Source organism: Oncorhynchus mykiss, chromosome 1, assembly GCF_013265735.2.
Source record: "Oncorhynchus mykiss isolate Arlee chromosome 1, USDA_OmykA_1.1, whole genome shotgun sequence".
Lineage (NCBI taxonomy): Eukaryota > Metazoa > Chordata > Actinopteri > Salmoniformes > Salmonidae > Oncorhynchus > Oncorhynchus mykiss.
Window position 1 is genome coordinate 70,522,177 of NC_048565.1, and position 20,119 is coordinate 70,542,295.

General features: G+C 45.2%; 1 protein-coding gene across 1 annotated transcript; it reads right to left on the reverse strand.

Moving 5' to 3' along the window:
* Positions 1 to 733: 733 nt before the first annotated feature.
* si:dkey-174i8.1 (arylsulfatase I) lies at positions 734 to 4,757 on the reverse strand. Its single transcript, XM_036984474.1, has 3 exons — positions 4,108 to 4,757; positions 3,451 to 3,783; positions 734 to 3,207 (listed from the first exon to the last, which is right to left on the reverse strand). The coding sequence occupies exons 1-3, from the start codon at positions 4,404 to 4,406 to the stop codon at positions 2,112 to 2,114; spliced, it is 1,728 nt and encodes a 575-aa protein (XP_036840369.1). The 5' UTR covers positions 4,407 to 4,757; the 3' UTR covers positions 734 to 2,111.
* Positions 4,758 to 20,119: the final 15,362 nt, after the last annotated feature.

Below are 20,119 nucleotides of genomic sequence, written 5' to 3' on the forward strand. Positions count from 1 at the left end.
AAAACAATACATGAAGTATGCTATGCTGTGTCTGAGTCGGTCTGTCTTTCACCACAACGAAAGGAAGCAAGGCATTATCGGCAATCAGATGGTGAAACACCAACAGAAGACATGGGGGTATCTGCACAAAGCTGTTCCTTCCCTTTTTCCTCGCAGCTATCGAATATCACTACTGGCTGTCTCTGTGGATTACAACACCATAGGATTCTTCTAATGACCCATTAAAAGTACATCAGAGCAATTCCAAGGGTTAATAGGTGACCCTTGACCAATGGACACTGTCAATGTGTTTCTGCCCATTCATTGTCATCACACAGTTTTAAAGAGTGACCATTTAACTGTGTTTCAGTGTGTTTATATTACAGTATGTATCTACTATCCACACGATCTTCATGTGTACTACACACGACTTCACTCCAGGGCAACAACCCTTTCTTTCCTGTTGACTCAACACGCTAGAGGTATTTGAAGGCCGAGAGCCCAACTCTGAACATATCAGACTGTTTCATCTGCCATTGTCGCTGTGAGCTCATTACAGGTCACTTCCTCCCAGCTGGCCTTCTGGACACTTCAGCGATTTATAGGTTCTGTCAGTTCCTCATTCCTGCAGGACCCACTGTGTCACTTCACAGGAAATAACTCGCTATGTGCCTTTTGACACAGACTGACTGGGCCTCTAAGTGGCTCAACTCATTCCCAGATTCCAATTTCAGTATTTTGGCTGCAAGGATAGTACTATGCATGTATCTACATGGAATGTGTGCACACACACACACACACACACACACACACATGCACATAAACACATACACACAGAAGCTCAACACAAGTGACAAACCGCCCACACATTCTGTCAAATAGTATTTATAAATGGAAAGCAGCAAAAGGCAGAACACATTTTGGTTAGCATCAAATTATACATAGGCACATACTGGTATGTTATGACATGTTCATCTTCACAAATGAGGAGAATACAGATAAGACAAGGAATGCTTCAAATGGCCTTGCTGCCCCCCTAGGGAGCCTTCCTCCTCCCCCTTCCTCCTCCTTGCTGTTTACGTAACTCTGCATATCTGTTCTCATTTCTCACAAACATATTCATCCTCCCTATCACTTGTGAACTGACCTGATCTCTGAATGAAACGAGAAAGATTGAGGAGGAAGAAGACGAGAAGAAGATGACGAAGAGAGAGGAGGAGGAGGATGAAGAAACGTTTCCTACTGCTGTGGGAAAGAGGCAAGGAGCAAGAGAGAAGTAGATGAAATTAGTGAAAGATGGGGAGAGAGGACAAGAGGGAAGGGTGAGACTTGGCTAGAGAGGAGGAGGCAGGGAAGTAGTAGGCAGCTTGGTGCACGCTCCGTCATACTGATGGAAATGAGAAATAAAGAGTGTTTCTCTGTCCTGTGCGTGGGATTGCTGCAGGATTGCTGAACATAGCCTACATTATCTCCAGTACATGAATAATCACACACATTCGTTTCTACACAAATGGCTCACAGTCAAGAGATGCAAGCTTCACATCTGATCTGATCTGGCTTCTGTATTGTTGCATGTCCAAACCTGTGTCACCCTGATCCAGTCGGATCCAGTTACATCTGCATTATTTCACAGTCTGGGATTTGCCAGCTGGCATATCACACTTACTTACAGTATGAGCTACATATGTCTGGAACATGGCTTAAATTATAGGTGTACTGTACTGTAACAGCACTGGAGAGCACAACAGCCACAGTATCTCTGGCTTAGCTTATGCTGGCCAGTACTCACTTTAGAATGTTGATGCAGTGAGGTGTTGTTTAGAGTTGGTTTGGGAACAGAGAAGTATTTGATAAGCAGTGTGTAGCCTAGAAGGTCCATTCTATCACCACGTACAAATAACAAAACAACAAATGAAGGAAATATCTCTCTGGGTGTCCGAGTGTCATTCTGATCGTGTCCTTCTGTTCATGGGCAGATGAGACATCAAAACATCACTCTCAACATCAATCTCACAGTTGCACAAAGTCACCCTACTTAGTGGCCAGGGGACAGCCAGTGACTAAGATCCAGTCTCATGTAGGCCGGTCAGTCCTGCCTGTACATCCACGTGCTCATTCCCTCCCTCTGTGGACTAAAAGAAGAGAGAGGACCTCTGCATCCGGGAGCCCACCTTCTTAAAAAGGGCTTTCAGTTTGCACACCTTACAGTGCCTCATTTTACTACTCTTTGCCTTCCCTTTCCCTCCCTCCCCGCTGCCCTCTGGCCCCTCGCTGCCTTGCTCACCCAGCCATGGTGTCCACACCCCCCCATGGAGCTGGGGGTCCGCCATGTGGTCATCGGGGGGGTTTCGGGGCGGCACAGCCGTCTGGTTATACTCGGCCAGCCTGGCCAGCAGTATTTTGACCACCTCAGGCCTTGCATCGGCTAGGTCGGACCTCTCATAAGGGTCAGCGGTGATGTTGAAAAGCCACACAGACTTCCCCCTCTGGTCCTGACGTTTCTCCATGCCCTGCCACTGATGGGGCCCCCCGGGCAGGGTCTGAGGGGGCACCCAGTCCCCATCACCCACATTTCCCGTCAGCAACTTCCAGTCCCCGGCCCGAATTGCCGCCCGCAATGCCGTGTCCCAGATGCCAAAGCCGTTAAGGGCCAGGGTCCTGGAGTCTGCCTCCCCAGGCCGTCGGGATACCGGGTCGATGTTGAACAGGATCTCGGTGCGGGGGCAAGGCAGCCCCTGGCTGATGGCCCCCCACACATTATGGCCGTCCAGCTGGCCTCTGTCCTTCTCCGGTGCCCCCGCCAGAGACAGCAGGGTTGGGTACCAGTCAGAAACATGGATCAGTGCCTTGCTCACTGTTCCTTTCCTCTTCAGGAGTGGGCTGTGGACGAAACCCACCGCCCGTACTCCCCCCTCCCAGTACGTGCCCTTCCCCCCACGCAGGGGCCAGTTGCAGCCCCCAGAGAGGGGCTGGCCCCCGTTGTCTGAGGAGTAGACCAGGACAGAGTTCTGGTAGAGGCCACGAGTCCTCAGCTCCTGCACCAGCGCCCCCACACCCTCGTCAACACAGCTCACCATGGCTGCGTAGAGTCGTCGCGGGCGGTTGTCCAGGGCACTGTAGCGTTGCAGAAAGTGGTTTGGTGCCTGGAGGGGTGTGTGGACTGCCTGGAGGGCCAAGTACAGGAAGAGGGGCTTCCGGGGGTCATGGGCTCTCAGGATCTTCTTAACCCTGGACAGAAAGATGAGGCAACCAGGTCTGGGTTACATCTTTATATACAGTAACTGAGACATTATGTAAAATACATAGATTCCGTAGTGTCCAAACCTCTGACTCTACAACCTCACAATTCTAATCAAATGCAAATCACTCTAAAAACCTCTTCATTCCGTTTCCAACATGAACAATAGTGTTTACTACTAGATAAGCTCCTTCTCATAAATATCACCAGATGTGTGTAAGACCTGGCCTCACCTCTCTATGTAGAGCGTTGTGGAGTAGTTACCGCTCATCTCCCAGGCTGGTCTCTCCCCATCGTGCAGGTCGAAGCCGCAGGCCTCAGCCTGGTCACAGCTCTGGTAGGAGAAGTGGTCACCGCTGCCAGTCAGGGAGCCCAGGAAGCTCTGGAAGCCGCGGCCCGTGGGCAGGCAGCCCGGCCGGCAGAAGCCCAGGTGCCACTTTCCTACCATGTGGGTGCTGTAGCCCGCTTCCTGCAGCCGCTCAGCCAGGGTGGGCGCATCCGGGGGCAGGCACAGCGGCTGGCGTGCCCGGATGATAGAATGCTGGAGGCCCGTGTGAATCTGGTACCTGGAAGAAACGGGAAGTGGAGTGGAGGTCAGGGCGAAGCCAAGATTATGTAATTTCCCAAACCACAAAGGGAAAGATTCCCAGAACCAGTGAGACATCCCTCCCATTTATTGACAGAGATCAACATCACCACCTTCACACATTTGTTCTAAACGCATACCGTACATGTCTATTCACAACAAAATGCAATGTGTTGACAGATCACTTCTCTATTTAGAAGAAAGGTTATAGGAATGCATAGAAGTGTGAGAGGAATTAGATCATTCCGGATAATACTAGATAGGCCTAATAAGCCAGTGCAGTACTCTTAAGTACATTACTCACCGCCCGGTCATAAGCTGGCTTCGTGAGGGTGAGCAGATCGGCTGGACATAGTAGTTCTCCAGCTTCACCCCTTCTCCAGCCAGCTGGTCCAGGACCGGAGTGTGGATGTCCGAGCCATGGTAGCCCACGTCCCCATAGCCCTGGTCATCCGCCAGGATGAAGATGAGGTGGGGAGGCATGGTGCCTGGGATCCTCCCAGAGCCCGAGTCATCCTGGGTCTGACCCCCTCGCATGCAGCAGAGAAAGCCTAGTACGGCCACTCCGAGCAGGGGGAAGCCCGACTCGACAGCCCCTCTCATAACTATTGTCAGTCTGGAGGTTAGTCTCTGTCTGGGATCTGCTACTCCGATTTAGAGCAGCCTTGCGGAGCCCTCCCTGCGCTCTGTCTGCACAAACAGTGGGGGTGGTGAATGCAGGAGGCTACCTGTTGAGGCCACTGAGTTGCAGGGGGAGCATAGTGAGTGTACGTACACCAGAAAAAGGATGGATCTTTCTTGCCCCTACCTCTCTGTTGTCTCCCTATTCATCTCCACGTTGCATAAGACGTCCTTGATGTGCTGTGAGTAGGTGAGGGTACTGGATAATGTTGCTGTCTGTGAGATAGTTTGGTGTGTGTCACACTTAGTGTCCCTCACACTGCTCTGTCTCAAGTTCTGTCTAGGTTGTGTCTGTCTGGGCTGTGTGTGTGTGTGTGTGTGTGTGTGTGTGTGTGTGTGTGTGTGTGCGTGCGTGTGTGTGTGTGTGTATCTAGTCGTAGGTACATAGGCTTCCCCTTCACAGCAACTTGCCACATTTTTCTACCCCTACAGGCGCCTCCTGGGTCGACTGGGCAGAACTGGGCCACTGGCTGGCACACACACACACACACACACACACACACACACACACACACACACACACACACACACACACACACACACACACACACACACACACACACACACACACACACACACACACACACACACACACACAGCCCAGACAGACACAACCTAGACAGAACTTGAGACACACAGAAAATATTGAAAAATAATAACAGAAGGAATAAACACACAGTGAGTAACGATAACTTGGCTATTTACACTGGGTACCAGTACTAAGTTGATGTGTAGGGGTAGGAGGTAATTGAGGTAGATAGGTACATATAGGTAGGGGTAAAGTGACTAGGCAACAGGATAGATAATAAACAGTAGCAACAGCATATGTGATTAGTCAAAAGAGTTCATGCAAAAAGGGTCACGCACGTACTCACACACACAAACTCAGCAAAAAAAGAAACATCCCTTATTCAGGACAATGTCTTTCAAAAATAATTACAAAAAATCCAAATAACTTCACAAATCTTCATTGTAAAGGGTTTAAACACTGTTTCCCATGCTTGTTCAATTAACCATAAACAATTAATGAACATGCACCTGTGGAACGATCGTTAAGACACTAACAGTTTACAGACAGTAGGCAATTAAGGTCACAGTTGTGAAAACTTAGGACACTAAAGAGGCCTTTCTACTGACTCTGAAAAACACCAAAAGAAAGATGCCCAGGGTCCCTGCTCATCTGCGTGAACGTGCCTTAGGCATGCTGCAAGGAGGCATGAGGACTGCAGATGTGGCCAGGGCAATAAATTGCAATGTTCGTACTGTGAGACGTCTAAGACAGTGCTACAGGGAGACAGGACGGACAGCTGATCGTCCTCGCAGTGGCAGACCATGTGTAACAACACCTGCACAGGATTGGTACATCCGGACATCACACCAGTGGGACAGGTACAGGATGTCAACAACAACTGCCCGAGTTACACCAGTTACGCACAATCCCTCCATCAGTGCTCAGACTGTCCACAATAAGCTGAGAGAGGCTGGACTGAGGGCTTGTAAGCCTGTTGTAAGGAAGGTCCTCACCAGACATCACCGGCAACAGCATCGCCTATGGGCACAAACTCAGGACTGGCAAAAAGTGCTCTTAATTGACAAGTTGCGGTTTTGTCTCACCATGAAGGACAGTCGGATTTGCGTTTATCGTTGAAGGAATGAGCGTTACACCGAGGCCTGTACTCTGGAGCGGGATCGATTTGGAGGTGGAGGGTCCATCATAGTCTGGGGTGGTGTGTCACAGCATCATCGGACTGAGCTTGTTGTCATTGCAAGCAATCTATCAATCAATCAATCGCTGTGAGTTACAGGGAAGTCATCCTCCTCCCACATGTGGTACCCTTCCTGCAGGCTCATCCTGACATGACCCTCCATCATGACAATGCCACCAACCATACTGCTTGCTCTGTGCGTGAATTCCTGCAAGACAGGCATGTCAGTGTTCTGCCATGGCCAGCAAAGAGCCCAGATCTCAAGCCCATTGAGCACGTCTGGGACCTGTTGGATCGAAAGGGTGAGGGCTAGGGCCATTACCCCCAGAAATGTCCGGGAACTTGCAGGTGCCTTGGTGGAAGAGTGGGGTAACATCTCACAGCAAGAACTGGCAAATCTGGTGCAGTCCATGAGGAGGGGATGCACTGCAGTACTTAATGCGGCTGGTGGATCCTGACTGTTACTTTTGATTTTGACCCCCCTTTATTCAGGGACACATTATGACATTTCTGTTAGTCACATGTCTGTGGAACTTGTTCAGTTTATGTCTCAGTTGTTGAATCTTGTTATGTTCATACAAATATTTACAGATGTTAAGTTTGCTGAAAATAAATGCAGTTGACAGTAAGAGGACGTTTTTTGTTGTTGCTGAATTTATAATGGTTTTGAAACTCCTCCAAAAGCTATTGAAAAACATGTGGATGATACAGATGTATGATCTTAATTTGATCACCCTGTTGCAGGATAACTTTTTGCAGGACATTTGAAACGTGTAGTGTATTTGAGGTTTAAAAAGGCTTGTGAATTTGACAATTTCCACTTTGAAATTTCACCTGATTTTCCCTTGCAAAAAATGTATCAACCCCTAAAATAAATTCCAATAAATATAATCCACATAATAATGCACATTTCCTGTTGCTGTAGGATTATTTTCCTGCTGCGGCAGGTACCCTAGCGGTTAAGAGTGTTGGGCCAGTAACCGAAAAGTCGCTGGTTCGAAACATGGGTAGCCGACAAGGTGAAAAAAATATGCCGTTCTGCCCTTGAGTGAGGCAGTTAACCCCCAACAACAATTGCTCCCCGGGCACCGATGACGTCGATTAAGGCAGCCCCTCGAACCTCTCTGAATCAAAGGGTCGGGTTAAATGCGGAAGACACATTTTGGTTGAATGCATTCAGTTCTGACTAGGTTTCCCTTTCCTGTAGTAAATTGTCTCAAATTATGATCCTGCATCTGTATAGTTCACGGTGAAACACAATGTTGACACCTCCTTGGTCACAAGGTCAAGTACAACCCCAAGCTCCAGCTGCATTGACAAGTACAGTGCCATCTAGAGACACAGCTGCTGCTTTAAAGCAACACGTGAAAGGTCTGCTGTGCGAAACAACAAGTAGAATCAATGCCTCCCATCCCTCATATTTCAGTTTAATCATAGATAAGCTTTGAAAACACAGAGCATCAATAGATCTGTCTGACGGCCTGATGCTCACACGCCAAATCATAGTGATTTATTAAGTTACCTTTCTGTAACCACAGGAAAGTGTCTGTTTTGCGCTCATTCAATTCCCAGAAGAGAAGATTTATCAAGGAATATTTTCTCCATACAGTATTAGTTATATTAGGCCTATTAGTGGTCAAATTGAAGTAATGATGAAAGATTTATTTTCAGTTCTGAAATGTGACACAGAATGTGACACTTATAGCTGGATTATTAAAAGCACATTATCTGACAGGGAGTAGATATTCATTAGGGTAAGTCAACCTAGTAGAGTGCAGTAGTACCAGACAACCAGGTCCTATTTCAGAGGACATTCCCTCACTATTAAGATCTGAAGCAAATATCACGTTTCAACAAAATATTTGTCTTTCATTACTTAATACCAACTGAACGAAACCACCATTGATGACAATTCAACTTCCCATACGTACACAAACAGTGAACTCTATATTGTGATCAGCGAGTACAGAAACATCGCATCCTGTATAGTGAGCAACATATCCTGGCTGCCTTCCACTTTGTGGGCCTATCGACCAGCCGGTCTCTGGTTCGCCCCCACAACACTACTTTCCCATAAAGCTGAGAGAAAATCAATGCCACAGAAAGAAGTACAGCTATTTTATTTGATTTCACAGCCCTTTTTTTATTTTGTATTATTTTGTTATAGTCATACACAGAGGAGGTGTGGGGAGCAGTGGGAGGAGGGAGGGGGGAGAGAAACAACGGTACTAGAGGGAGAAGTGGGAGATTGGAGACGGGAACATAAACAGACAAACACTCAAAAAAAGAACAGTTGTTGCACAGAGCCATCAGTGTAGATCAAGTCTTGGCAGGAAGGAGCAAACCCGGAGTTGGATAGGGATGAGGGGGTTAGAAAGAAGAGGTTCATGGAAAGTGACAACTGTCTTCTTGGGGGAGAGGGTGGCTGTATTAGGCAAGTGCAGGGTCTTGTGCTGCTCCTTCCTCTGCCTGGCTGCTCTCCAAGGAGCCACAGATAGATGTGAAATAACCAAACATACAGAAATAACATCTACCAGTTTTCAAAAAGACAACACACTCGCAGGCCATATAGTGATAAGACCTCATTGAGATATTGTTATAAGAGTTCTTAAAAAAATACAGTATTGTAAATGTTTTGGTGAGCTGAAAAGAAGCCTCTCTCCGAATGTGGTAGGATCATGTCAGACAAAACCATTTGGTGATTTCTGTTTACCATGGGCAGAAGAGCTAGGCTTAAATAATTGTACCCTAGGCTGTGTGTGAATTGACTCTGTGTCATGGTGCCTGCTGCCTCTTCTGCCTAGCGTGCAAGCATGTGTGTTCTCCATGACATAGACACCAGTGACCTCACAGACATGTTCTGGGAAGAAAGAAGAGTATATATGGCTGGCAGGCAGGGTCTCAGGCAGACTGGCAGATCTCAGGGAGAGAGAGAGAGATGTATATCTTGATAAATAGGGTTTTCATTCTCATCCTACAAAAAAAAAATGTCTGAGGTAATACATACATTCACAACACACTGATTTCTGATAGAGACGCTACCTTGTTCTTGGTTATACATTTTGTGGGTGTTAGCAAGCGGTGGAGAAAACCACAGTGGTAACCAGTCATCAGCAATTGAAATTAAGTGGAGATGAGAACCGCTGAGGTCACACACGATTAAAGAGACAGACAGACAGACAGACAGACAGACAGAAGCAGTGGAGGACATGACACATGTCAGTAAGAATCATGTAAAACTCGCTGCACTATATTTGTGTATTTATGATGGACCTCCATTAGTTACTGCCATGGCAGCAGTTACTCTTCCTGGGGCCCCTTAAAAATCAAGGCACTTCTATACCATTTTTTAAAATATTTTTGAAATACAATACATTTCACAACACATTAAGTGTGTGCCCTCAGGCCACTACTCTACTACCACATATCTACAACACAAAATCCATGTGTACGTGTGTGTATAATGCGTATATTATCGTGTGTGTGTGTGTGTGTATGCGTGTCTGTGTGTGTGTGTCTAAACAGTCCCCATAAGGTGTATTTGTATCTGTTTTTACCGCATGTGTTACTTGGTGTGGAATAGAGTTCCATGTAGTCATGGCTGTATGTAGTACTGTGCACCTCCCATAGTCTTAACAATCAAAACTATGTGAAGGTGATACCGCCACTGACCTTGTAATGCAGTCCCAGTAGTACTCTGGTATCATTTTGGGTATCACAATGGAAACCCAATTCTTTCCCCATTAATCTCCATTTCCATAGGACATATAATATTCAAAGCAAGACAAGGACCATACCAAAACAAGCCTTTCAACAACATTCCATCATTGCATGAAATGAAAAACTTTGTTAAATTAACTAGTTCGTGCTGTACTGTACTTTCTATTCTTTCCTCATAGGCCCGTGATTGCATCCTCCCCATCAAGCCTGTCCCCTGAAGAGCGTCGCTCCGTTAGACTGATCAATAAGGAAGAGGATTACACAGCCCCATTGCTGCCTACAGCCAGTGTTGCTAACTATTTTTCTGTGAGAATCGCTATTGGCGCCTTGATTTGTCGCTAGATTACGTTTTGCTATTACCGCGATGACTCCAAGAGCAACAATTTGCCTCCGCCCCCCCACCCCCTCCCTGTTTTTATCTGCCTGTGTCTGTGACTTCTGTTGTGCAGACAGCTTCTCCCTCTCTCGTGTGCGGCATAATATATTGGAAAAGGCCCTAAATGCTGTCAAAACCATAGAAATCCTCGGTGTCAAAACTCCCCAAGGCAGCTTGAAAAGTAGCTGAATTTGTCCCTGGAAAGGTCTGAAAACACAGTAATCAGTCGGCTCACTGTGTTGGGGGGCTGCACGATGCACAGATAGATCAACGAGTTATTGCATACGCGCACTTCACAGAGTAGGCGTTCCCCAACGGAAATATGCAAATGTTTGCTAGAACGCGGGAATCGGATCTCGCTAGCTCGTGGTTGGCTCTTCTCACCTCCTTGCTTGTTCTGCCCACTATGGCTGCTTTGTTACCATTTGAAACGACAGGCTTTGGTCTATCTTGGTTCAGTTAGAAAAATCTTTGGCCAATTGGTGACAGCGCCATCCGGTGGCTTAACAGAACAATGCATGCAGACTGTTGCGCGGATATCCCTGTAGTAAGGGGTGTAGGGTTCTTTGAACAGTGGTGGAGGTATTCTATGTCATACTTGAGTAAAAGTAAAGTTACCTTAATTAATAGAAAATGACTCAAGTAAAAGTGAAAGTCACCCAGTAAAATACTACTTGAGTAAAAGTATAAAAGTATTTGGTTTTAAATATACTTAAGTATCAAAAGTAAACGGAATTGCTAAAATGTACTTAAGTATCCAAATTAAAAGTAAAAGTATAAATCATTTCAAATCCCTTCTATTAAGCAAACCAGACAGCACAAATTTCTCTATTTTTTTTTTGCCCGGTAGTAGGGGCACACTCCAACACTTAGACACAATTTATAAACCATGCATTTGTGTTTAGAGAGTCCGCCAGATCAGAGGCAGGGGATGACCAGGGATGTTCTCTTGATAAGTGTGTGAATTGGACCACTTTCCTGTCAAAATGTAACGAGTACTTTTGGGTGTCAGGGAAAATGTATGTAGTAAAAAGCACATTCTTTTCTTTAGGAATGTAGTGAAGTAAAAGTAAAAGTTGGCAAAAATATAAATAGTAAAGTAAAGCACAGATTCCCCACAAAACTACTTAAGTAGTACTTTAAAGTATTTTTACTAAAGTACTTTACACCACTGCCAATGCACGACCCAATGCTGCTGAAAAATGTAATCTCAAGTTTGAAGAGGGTTTCTTTCATTAATGCAGGTAAGAGTTTCTCCTCATAGTGCCCTTCCATAGAGAGAGACCACATGAGGATGGTTACAATATACATACATACTTCACTGACAGGCAGTCAACCAGCTGGCCCATGAGAAAGCTGTGTGTGTCTTTTTGTGTGCGTGCATGTGTGCATGCACATGCACAGGTGTGTGACTCACAGCTGGCAGCAGGCATGGGTCAAAGAGGACCACATGGATCTCTCAGGTCCATGCCACTAAGCAGCTGACACAGGCAGTAGCTGTGAGTGGGTAAAATCACCGGGGAAGCCAGAAAAAAAAGCCATATTACAACCTATGTTTTGTGATAAACGCGTTGTTGGCTCTATAACCTGTTAATTCATATGCCTTGCAACTGTGATATATTTGTATAATTTTTTAAAACCTTTATTTAACTAGGCAAGACAGTTAAAGATCAAATTCTTATTTATATTGACTGCCTAACCCGGCCAAACCCGGACAACGCTGGGCCAATTGTGCGCTGCCCTATGGGACTCCCAATCACAGCAGGTTGTGATACAGCCTGGAATCGAACCAGGGTCTGTAGTGACGCCTCTAGCACTGAGATGCAGTGACAAGAAGAGGCCGAGACAAGAAGACGCAATGGCATAATAAATTAAACCACACCTTTGTTTCATCACAAAACCAGAGAGCAACCTCTGTCCGGTGAAGTCCACAAAGCATATTTAATGTAACAAACAGTTAAATGACCTACAGCATGGTCAAGCAAGTTAATGTTTCTGACATTTTCGGGCTGCTAAACAACTATTGATTTAGAATCACAGAGAGTTACCGCAAGTTGCGAAGAAAACAGGAGCTGCCTCCACTGTTCCAGCACCATTTAAACTTCAACATTTCAACATCATCAAATCACCTACAGTATGCTTAGTCTAATACAACGACAACTAAAATATAACAATTCAGTCCAATCAACGTGAGCTAAATATGATGTGGCTGTCCAAATCAAAACAAATGTATTTATATAGCCCTTCTTACATCTGCTGATATATCAAAGTGCTGTACAGAAACCCAGCCTAAAACCTCAAACAGCCAACAATGCAGGTGTAGAAGCACGGTGGCTAGGAAAATCTCCCTAGAAAGGCCAAAACCTAGGAAGAAACCTAGAGAGGAACCAGGCTATGAGGGTTGGCCAGTCCTCTTCTGGCTGTGCCGGGTGGAGATTATCAGAACATGGCCAAGATGTTCAAATGTTCCTAAATTACCAGCATGATGAAAAAATAATAATCACAGTAGTTGTCGAGGGTGCAACAAGTCAGCACCTCAGGAGTAAATGTCAGTTGGATTTTCATAGCCGATCATTGAGAGTATCTCTACCGCACCTGTTGTCTCTAGAGAGTTGAAAACAGCAGGTCTGGGACAAGGTAGCACGTCGGGTAAACAGGTCAGGGTTCCATAGCCGCAGGCAGAACAGTTGAAACTGGGGCAGCAGCACGGACAGGTGGACTGGGGATAGCAAGGAGTCATCATGCCAGGTAGTCCTGAGGCATGGTCCTAGGGCTCAGGTCCTCCGAGAGAGAGAAAGAACGAAAGAGAGAATTAGAGAGAGCATACTTAAATTCACACAGGACACCGGATAAGACAGGAGAAATACTCCAGATATAACAGACTGACCCTAGCCCCCCGACACATAAACTACTGCAGCATAAATACTGGAGGCTGAGACAGGAGGGGTCAGGAGACACTGTGGCCCCATCCGATGATACCTCCGGACAGGGCCAAACAGGCAGGATATAACCCCACCCACTTTGCCAAAGCACAGCCCCCACACCACTAGAGGGATATCTTCAACCACCAACTTACCATCCTGAGACAAGGCCGAGTATAGCCCACAAAGATCTCTGCCACGGCACAACCCAAGGGGGGGCGCCAACCCAGACAGGAAGATCACGTCAGTGACTCAACCCACTCAAGTGACGCACCCCTCCTAGGGACGGCATGGAAGAGCACCAGTAAGCCAGTGACTCAGCCCCTGTAATAGGGTTAGAGGCAGAGAATCCCAGTGGAGGGGAACCGGCCAGGCAGAGACAGCAAGGGCGGTTCTTTGCTCCAGAGCCTCTCCATTCAACTTCACACTCCTGGGCCAGACTACACTCAATCATACAACCTACTGAAGAGATGAGTCTTCAGTAAAGACCATTCCATAAAGATGGAGCTCTATAGGAGAAAGCCCTGCCTCCAGCTGTTTGCTTAGAAATTCTAGGGACAATTAGGAGGCCCGCGTCTTGTGACCGTAGCGTACGTGTAGGTATGTACGGCAGGACCAAATCGGAAAGATAGGTAGGAGCAAGCCCATGTAATGCTTTGTAGGTTAGCAGTAAAACCTTAAAATCAGCCCTTGCCTTAACAGGAAGCCAGTGTAGGGAGGCTAGCACTGGAGTAATATGATCAAATTTTTTGGTTCTAGTCAGGATTCTAGCAGCTGTATTTAGCACTAACTGAAGTTCATTTAGTGCTTTATCCGGGTAGCCGGAAAGTAGAGCATTGCAGTAGTCTAACCTAGAAGTAACAAAAGCATGGATACATTTTTCTGCATCATTTTTGGACAGAAAGTTTCAGATTATTGTAATGTTACATAGATAGAAAAATCTGTCCTTGAAACTGTCTTGATATGTTCGTCAAAAGAGAGATCAGGGTCCAGAGTAACGCCGAGGTCCTTCACAGTTTTATTTGAGACAACTGTACAACCATCAAGATTAATTGTCAGATTCAACAGAAGATCTCTTTGTTTCTTGGGACCTAGAACAAGCATCTCTGTTTTGTCCGAGTTTAAAAGTAGAACGTTTGCAGCCATCCACTTCCTTATGTCTGAAACACAGGCTTCTAGCGAGGGCAATTTTGGGGCTTCACCATGTTTCATTGAAATGTACAGCTGTGTGTCATCCGCATAGCAGTGAAAGTTAACATTGTGTTTTTGAATGACATCCCCAAGAGGTAAAATATATAGTGAAAACAATAGTGGTCCTAGAACGGAACCTTGAGGAACACTGGAATGTACAGTTGATTTATCAGAGGTCAAACCATTCACAGAGACAAACTGATATCTTTACGACAGATAAGATCTGAACCAGGCCAGAACTTGTCTGTGTCGACCAATTTGGGGTTCCAATCTCTCCAAAAGAATGTGGTGATCGATGGTATCAAAAGCAGCACTAATGTCTAGGAGCACGAGGACAGATGCAGAGCCATTAAAAGGTCATTTACCACGTTCACAAGTGCAGTCTCAGTGCTATGATGGGGTCTAAAACCAGACTGAAGCATTTCGTATACATTGTTTGTCTTCAGGAAGGCACAGTTTTTTCTAACATTTTTGAGAGGAATGGAAGATTCGATATAGGCCGATAGTTTTTTATATTCACTGGGTCAAGGTTTGGCTTTTTCAAGAGAGGCTTTATTACTGCCACTTTTAGTGAGTTTGGTACACATTCGGTGGATAGAGAGCCGTTTATTATGTTCAACATAAGAGGGCCAAGCACAGGAAGCAGCTCTTTCAGTAGTTTAGTTGTAATAGAGTCCAGTATGCAGCTTGAAGGTTTAGAGGCCATAATTATTTTCATCATTGTGTCAAGAGATATAGTACTAAAAAACTTGTGTCTCCCTTGATCCTAGGTCCTGGCAGAGTTGTGCAGACTCAGGACAAGTGAACTTTGGAGAGGAATACTCAGATTTAAAGAGGAGTCTGTAATTTGCTTTCTAATGATTATGATCTTTTCCTCAAAGATGTTCATGAATTTATTACTGCTGAAGTGAAAGCCATCCTCTCTTGGGGAATGCTGCTTTTTAGTTAGCTTTGCGACAGTATCAAAAATCAATTTCGGATTGTTCTTATTTTCCTCAATTAAGTTGGAAAAATAGGATGATCGAGCAGCAGTGAGGGCTCTTCGATACTGCACGGTACTGTCTTTCCAAGCTAGTCGGAAGACTTCCAGTTTGGTGTGGCACCATTTCCGTTCCAATTTTCTGGAAGCTTGCTTCAGAGCTCGGGTATTTTCTGTATACCAGGGAGCTAGTTTCTTATGACAAATGTTTTTAGTTTTTAGGGGTGCAACTGCATCTAGGGTATTGCGCAAGGTTAAATTGAGCTCCTCAGTTAGGTGGTTAACTGATTTTTGTCCTCTGACGTCCGTGGGTAGGCAGAGGGAGTCTGGAAGGGCATCAAGGAATCTTTGGGTTGTCTGGGAATTTATAGCAATACTTTTGATGCTCCCTGGTTGGGGTCTGAGCAGATTATTTGTTGCGATTGCAAACGTAATAAAATGGTGGTCTGATAGTCCAGGATTATGAGGAAAAACATTAAGATCCACAACATTTATTCCATGGGACAAAACTAGGTCCAGATTATGACTGTGGCAGTGAGTAGGTCCAGAGACATGTTGGACAAAACCCACTGAGTCGATGATGGCTCCGAAAGCCTTTTGCAGTGGGTCAGTGGACTTTTCCATGTGAATATTAAAGTCACCAAAAATGTGAATATTATCTGCTATGACTATAAGGTCCAATAGGAATTCAGGGAACTCAGTGAGGAACGCTGTATATGGCCCAGGAAGCCTGTAAACAGTAGTTATAAAAAGTGATTGAGTAGGCTGCATAGATTTCAGAAGCTCAAAAGATGAAAACGTCTGGGTTTTTTTTGTAAATTGAAATTTGCTATCGTAAATATTAGCAATACCTCCGCCTTTGCGGGATGCATGGGGGATATGGTCACTAGTGTAACCAGGAGGTGAGGCCTCATTTAACACAGTAAATTAATCAGGCTTAAGTCGTGTTTCAGTCAGGCCAATCACATCAAGATTATGATCAGTGATTGGTTCATTGACTATAACTACCTTTGAAGTGAGGGATCTAACATAAAGTAGCCCTATTTTGAGATGTGAGGTATCACAGTCTCTTTCAATAATGGCAGGAATGGAGGAGGTCTTTATTCTAGTGAGATTGCTAAGGCAACCACCGCCATGTTTCGTTTTACCCAACCTAGGTCGAGGCAGAGACACAGTCTCATTTAGGATAGCTGAGCTGACTACACTGACTGTGCTAGTGACAGACTCCACTAAGCTGGCAGGCTGGCTAACAGCCTGTTGCCTGGCCTGCACCCTCTTTCATTGTGGCGCTATTGTGAGCTACTGTGTAGCTATTCTATCTTTTGGGAGGGGCAGAAAACAGTTTTCAACCAGCGATTGAGTTGTGAGACTCTGCTGTCGAGCTCATCACTCCCCCTAACTGGGAGTGGGCCAGTGACAATTACTCGATGTCGACACATCTTTCTAGCTGATTTACACGCTGAAGCTATGTTGCGCTTGGTGATCTCTGACTGTTTCATCCTAACATCGTTGGTGCCAACATGGATAACAATATCTCTATACTCTCTACACTCGCCAGTTTTAGCTTTAGCCAGCACCATCTTCAGATTAGCCTTAACGTCGGTAGCCCTGCCCCCTGGTAAACAGTGTATGAACGCTGGATGATGCGTTTTAAGTCTAATACTGCGGGTAATGGAGTCGCCAATGACTAGGGTTTTCAATTTGTCCGAGCTAATGGTGGGAAGCTTCAGCGTCTCAGACCCCGTAACGGGAGGAGTAGAGACCAGAGAAGGCTCGGCCTCAGACTCCGACTCGCTGCTTAATGGAGAGAATGGGTTGAAAGTTTCTGTAGGCTGAATGAGCGACACCGGTTGAGCATTCTTACAGCATTTCCCTCCAGAAGCCATGAGAAATTTGTCCAGCTGCGGGGACCGTGCGAGGGGATTTGTACTAACGTTACTATCTGTACTTACTGGTGGCACAGACGCTGTTTCATCCTTTCCTACACTGAAATTACCCTTGCCTAATGATTGCGTCTGAAGCTGGGCTTGAAGCACAGCTATCCTCGCCGTAAGGCGATCGTTCTCCTGTAGATTATGAGTACAGCGACTGCAATTAGAAAGCATCATGTTAACGTTACTACTTAGCTTCGGTGTTGGAGGTCCTGACTAACCATGTCCAGATAAAACGTCCGGAGTGAAAAAGTTGAATGAAAAAAAAAACGAAAAATATAAACCCTAAAGTTGTCAGGTAGCAATGTAAGGTTGGCAACAAAACGCACAGCACCACGTAAACAAGTCTGCAAGTCTGCAAGTTATTTACATATACTAAATGAATGCAATATGCTGCAATATTTCCATGGATCTGATTTCTGTGTGTGTGTGTGTGTCCGTGTCGGTGTGCTTGCGTTCTTGCAAGTAAGAAAAAACATGTTGACTCAACCTACTTATAGAGATGCGCCAATGCCATCCTCCTCTTTCATCGACATTCATGGCTAATTTTAGCTAGCTAGCTAGCCACCAGTCGACAACAATACAACGATATGCAACAGTTCAAGTTGTTTCTGTCTATGACGTATTGCTCTCGATGTGATGTGATTGGAGCGAAGCCAAATCTAAACGGACTTCCCTTGACACTTTTTTTTGGGTGTGACAGGACCATTCACAGTTGAGCTCACTCAAGGGAGGCCAAATGCTTTCTGGCTTCTCTTGCATTTAATGCTACGGGCGACAACAATGTCATTCTCATTTTGACCAGACAGCATCAGATAGATGGTCTGCGCATGCAGAGACAGAGGGGCGCTGTTTCACTCGCTTGGATGCTTTCTCCGGTGTGAGAGATTCAGCCTCTTGCGAATTGAAGGAAAACTATGAAGCATATGTATTATTTTTTTGGGTCAATTCTTTGGGGAAGCCTGGCTTCTATTGGCATCTATGTATACACACTACTGTGTACAGGTAGGCAGAGTCATCAGTGCAGACCCCAGGAAAGAACACCATACATAAAACCAGTGTCTTCCCTCAGGTAAGAACACCATACATAAATCTAGTGTCTTCCCTCAGGTAAGAACACCATACATACAGTGCCTTGCGAAAGTATTCGGCCCCCTTGAACTTTGCGACCTTTTGCCACATTTCAGGCTTCAAACATAAAGATATAAAACTGTATTTTTTTGTGAAGAATCAACAACAAGTGGGACACAATCATGAAGTGGAACGACATTTATTGGATATTTCAAACTTTTTTAACAAATCAAAAACTTAAAAATTGGGCGTGCAAAATTATTCAGCCCCCTTAAGTTAATACTTTGTAGCGCCACCTTTTGCTGCGATTACAGCTGTAAGTCGCTTGGGGTATGTCTCTATCAGTTTTGCACATCGAGAGACTGAAATGTTTTCCCATTCCTCCTTGCAAAACAGCTCCAACAGTGAGGTTGGATGGAGAGCATTTGTGAACAGCAGTTTTCAGTTCTTTCCACAGATTCTCAATTGGATTCAGGTCTGGACTTTGACTTGGCCATTCTAACACCTGGATATGTTTATTTTTGAACCATTCCATTGTAGATGTTGCTTTATGTTTGTATGGTATGTATGTATGGTAAGAACACCATACATAAATCCAGTGTCTTCCCTCAGGTAAGAACACCATACATAAATCCAGTGTCTTCCCTCAGGTAAGAACACCATACATAAATCCAGTGTCTTCCCTCAGGTAAGGACACCATACATAAATCCAGTGTCTTCCCTCAGGTAAGAACACCATACATAAATCCAGTGTCTTCCCTCAGGTAAGAACACCATACATAAATCCAGTGTCTTCCCTCAGGTAAGGACACCATACATAAATCCAGTGTCTTCCCTCAGGTAAGAACACCATACATAAATCCAGTGTCTTCCCTCAGGTAAGTACACCATGCACATACTGTATAACACCTTCTATCACTTGTCACCCAGTACCTCAGTACTGACTTGGTTCATCCTAATCTATAACCAAGTTCCTCACACAAGGTTCCATTAGACCCTCAGGAATTTCTAACTATTACACCTGGGATTCTGGGTCATTTATCACATATACATCATATTACAGGCGAGTACATAAATGTAGGTATCGACTGTTCCTGTAATTATCAACCCCATGAGTGAGGTGCCACTTACATACTGGAATGAGTCATCACAGTGCTTTTTCTCTTTTCAGACTTTTGGTTTATTAACAGGCTTCTGCGTACCTTATAATTTGATGCGCTGCACAATGGGACGAAGATCATCCAGACGCAGTGGTCACTCACTCCTGGCAATCTCGCCAAATGTTGGGTGGTCTTTTGCACGGGGTGATGTAAGTTTCCTTCAACAATCAGTCTTCCAGATAGATGACACAGGAACCTTGGTGTAAAACTCTTTAGTAATAAAATGGAATTGCAGACAGAGATTCACATACAGAATACCTCAGTAGTCTATAGTAAAGATCTGTTTGGCAAAACAGGAGACAACACTCTTTATACTAGTTGGTGTGGACAACCTACCGTCAATCATACCTTAACATTGTTGCATTGGATTAGATACAAAGTATCTAAGATGAGAAAAACATGTCTAGACTGTGGTTTCTCACTCTACTATCTCGGCCTTGAGTCTGAGCGACTATCAGCAGGTGCAGACAATTCTCAGCCTGAGAACTAAAGCAGTACATCTCTATTTACCCAGTACTTTTCCATCATTGTGCATTGCAAGCATACAACAGTTATCACATATATACAGCAATCATGGCAC

What these genes read in the sequence shown, in the direction of transcription:
- si:dkey-174i8.1 (XM_036984474.1), bottom strand. Translation starts at nt 4,406, where the DNA reads ATGAGAGGGGCTGTCGAGTCGGGCTTCCCCCTGCTCGGAGTGGCCGTA. An exon ending in AGCCAGCTTATGACCGGGCG is followed by an intron (nt 3,784 to 4,107) that starts GTGAGTAATGTA and finishes CGTTTCTTCCAG; the next exon opens with GTACCAGATTCACACGGGCC. An exon ending in ACAACGCTCTACATAGAGAG is followed by an intron (nt 3,208 to 3,450) that starts GTGAGGCCAGGT and finishes CTTTCTGTCCAG; the next exon opens with GGTTAAGAAGATCCTGAGAG.